Source organism: Lipotes vexillifer, unplaced genomic scaffold, assembly GCF_000442215.2.
Source record: "Lipotes vexillifer unplaced genomic scaffold, Lipotes_vexillifer_v1.1 scaffold451, whole genome shotgun sequence".
Taxonomy (NCBI): domain Eukaryota; kingdom Metazoa; phylum Chordata; class Mammalia; order Artiodactyla; family Lipotidae; genus Lipotes; species Lipotes vexillifer.
This window is the reverse complement of record NW_006795989.1, coordinates 1,779,042-1,782,575: the sequence shown is the minus strand read 5'-3', so window position 1 is coordinate 1,782,575 and position 3,534 is coordinate 1,779,042. Positions and strand designations below refer to the sequence as shown.

Sequence of the window (3,534 nt, the reverse complement as noted above, 5' to 3'; positions counted from 1 at the left end):
GTGTTGGGTCTTCGTTTCTGTGCGAGGGCTTTCTCTAGTCGTGGCAAGTGGGGGTCACTCTTCATCGCGGTGCGCAGGCCTCTCACTATTGCGGCCTCTGTTGTTGCGGAGCACAGGCTCCAGACGCGCAGGCTCAGTAATTGTGGCTCACGGGCCCAGTTGCTCCATGGCATGTGGGATCTTCCCAGACCAGGGCTCGAACCTGTGTCCCCTGCATTGGCAGGCAGATTCTCAACCACTGCGCCACCAGGGAAGCCCCTTTGTTTGAATCTTTGTGTCCACTTATTTCCATAGGGTAAATTTCTAGAAATGGAACTTTTGGATCACATGGGTATAACATGTTTTTACTTTTGCTGTATGTGGCAAGAACACTCTCCTGAAATGTTAATACTCTCTTCTTGACAGTGCTTTATTAATTTCTGATCAGCTTTTTTTGATAAGCATGCATCTATTGTTATCAGAAGTTGTTCATAGGAAGTCAAAACTTGAAATGCAAGGAATTTTAAAAATGCATTTATTTTGATAAAAGAAACTTTGCACTATTAATCTCACTATTATATTCAGATTTATTATGTTAAATGTAGGCAATTCAGTTTCAATTTTAATGTTATGAACATTTTAGTTTGTCCGTTGGTATTTTGCATTGGGATTTCGAGGGAAATTAATCATTAGAGATTATGTACATTTTCACTGTTTTCTTAATTATCAAATGACCCTATCTGACTATATATATGTATAATCTCATATTTATGCAACAATCATACATATGAATTGCTGATACCTTTGTAATTTTGTTCCTGCCTTATGAAAGCTAGCTATTTTGAAATGTATTTTTGAAAATTTATGTGCAGAGCTAATTTGTCAGGCTTTTCAGTTTTAAAGAGATTTTGATGGATTGAAGGTTATATAAGTTTTATAAGTCTGTATTATGAAAGCAGATATAAGTGTTTGTGTTGTAACTGCATGAGCATATTTGTTTTCTTTTCATAGGTATGCATTCCTCAGCAGCAACTGAGCTGTTTGTTACTGGACCTTTGCCAACCACTGGAGCACTTCCACCCTCTGCCCTCTCTGCTTATCAGCATCCCACCACCTTCAGCAATAGAAACTTTGCCACCACCTCACCTTTGGTGCTTCAGGAGTCAACTTTTAACACTACATCCAATGGAATTTTAAATCCTCATGATCCTTTGCTGCAAATCAAGACTTCCCAGGGAACTGTTCCAACCGCTTTGGCATTTGAGCGCCTGGGCAGTTCTGTGATAAGTAACAGCATACCACCTCAGTCTTCAACATACCGCTCAGCTCAAGAGTCTGCACCCCATCTTTTACAACCTCAGTTTAGTTTGTTGCCTTCAGCACTTGGAGGAGCCCAGCAAACTCCTCAAGCCTACGGTTCAACTCTCTTTACTAGTTCTACTGCTTCCATTGAAAGAGCTCTTCTTCGAGAATGTAGTGTTATTAAACACCATCAGCGGCCTTCAGGTACTCAGTCTCTTCAGGCACAACTGACTGATTCACAGCATTCCTTACACAGTTATCTATCAAATGCAAGTGTGGTTAATTTTCAGGAAACCAGCAGGCAGTCATCTTTATCCTGTAACCCAATTGGAGATTCTACTCAGGTGAGCAATGGAGGATTGCAGCAGAAGACATCCCAGGTCTCAGTGGAACTTGCTCAGTCCTATTCATCTGCAGTTCCATCATCAGGGTATCCTCCTTCTACTACAAAAGTAAAAAGCTGTTCTACAAAACAACCACTAGCATCAGCCAAGTCCCCCAAACCTCAAAGTATAATTCCTCCTGTGCAAACACTAAGCTATTCCAAACCTTTACATAACCAGAGTTCTGTAATATCAGGCCAAGCACAAATTTATTCTACAGCACAGCTACCAAGCCTTTTATCAGTTAGTCAGTCTCAAAATTATGGTTTAGTACAGCCACATAATGTGCCATCTATTGTTCATTCACATGTTTATAGGTCCAGCAAAGTTGAGAAGTTGCCATCTTTATATAAAACATTGACTTTTTCTGGGTCATCTCAGACTATAACTTCTGAAAATCCAACACTTAATTATTCTTCTGATCAGCAAGAGGTATTATCTTCAGTTACAAATGAGAATTACCCTGCTCAAACAAGAGATCTATCTTCAGTTAGCCAGTCTCAGAGTTACTCATCTGGTCACTCTCAGGGTTTATCACCAGTTAGTCAGACACAGGTTAGTTATTCATCTCAGTCACAAGTTCTGTCAGTTGTTAGTCCTTCAGAAAGCTATGCTTCAGGGCAGTCCCTAACATTAACAGCCCCTTCTCTTTCTTATTCTTCTGCCTCTCGGGCTCAGAATATGCCAGATTCTAGCCCAACTCAGAATTATATTTCTATGCATTCTTCCCAAAATGCTCAGACTCAAGGGTCATCATCTCCCCAGTCCCAAAAGTTTTTGCCTGTTGTCCAGTCATCATCTTTTGCGTCCTCTACTCATTGTCAGACATTACAGAATAACATACCTTCCCCTGATCCAAAGTCTTACGCTGAAAGAAAACTTGACTCAAATGTGTATACATCTTCAAAGCAAGAGGATGATTTTCCAATGCAGGAGTTACAGGTATTACAGCCGCAAGTATCTCTTGAGTCATCAACCCAAAGGCTATCTGATGGGGAAATTAATGTTCCAGAGTCAGCTTATAAGGTGTCAAAGACAGATGACAGATATTCCCAGAGCATAATCAGAAGTAATTCCCATCTTGAAGATCAAGTTGTTGGGATTGTTCTACAAGAGTCAAAAAAAGAAGAAAACATAATTGGTTCAGTGGCACAGCTTAACCAACAAGTTGGCCAAGTCAATAATGCAGCAACCCTTGATATAAAGAAGACAACTAATTTAATGCAAACTCCACAAATAAGGTTGAATACTAAAGACCTAAACCAGCAGCATTCTCTTATACAGAAGGTACATGAAGCCAAGGTCCAGGAGCAGCATGATCAAATAATTAATGTCTCATCTCAGATTCAAATTCCAAATAATGCTTTAGGGCATGGCCATCAGGCATCTCTTCCTAATACACAGGTCCTTTTAGATTCTGCCTGTGATTTACAAATTCTTCAGCAGTCAATACTACAGGCCGGTTTAGGACAGGTAAAGGCATCTCTACAAGTACAGCGTGTTCAAAGTCCTCAACAAATAGTACATCCTTTCCTTCAAATGGATGGTCATATTATTCAGAGCAATGGCGATCATTCTCAGCAGCAACTCCATCCTCAAAATTCTGAAATTATGAAAATGGACCTCTCTGAGTCTTCAAAACCATTACAACAACATCTAACGACAAAGGGCCATTTCAGTGAAACAAATCAACATGATTCAAAGAATCATTTTGTTTCTCTTGGATCAATATGTTTCCCAGAGGCAATGCTCCTCAGTGATGAAAGAAATATTTTATCAAATGTAGATGATATCTTAGCAGCTACAGCAGCAGCTTGTGGGGTCACACCTTCTGATTTTTCCAAGTCAACTTCAAATGAAACCATTCCTG

The 3,534-nt window shown here is 40.0% G+C and overlaps 1 protein-coding gene across 1 annotated transcript in view; it reads left to right on the top strand.

Moving 5' to 3' along the window:
- The window catches only part of QSER1 (glutamine and serine rich 1), a 41,044-nt gene that overhangs the window by 2,700 nt on the left and 34,810 nt on the right, over positions 1 to 3,534 (top strand). Inside the window, exon 2 of the mRNA XM_007468091.1 lies at positions 991 to 3,528. Coding sequence (XP_007468153.1) covers positions 991 to 3,528 — 2,538 coding nt within the window. The remainder of the gene's footprint in view (positions 1 to 990; positions 3,529 to 3,534) is intronic.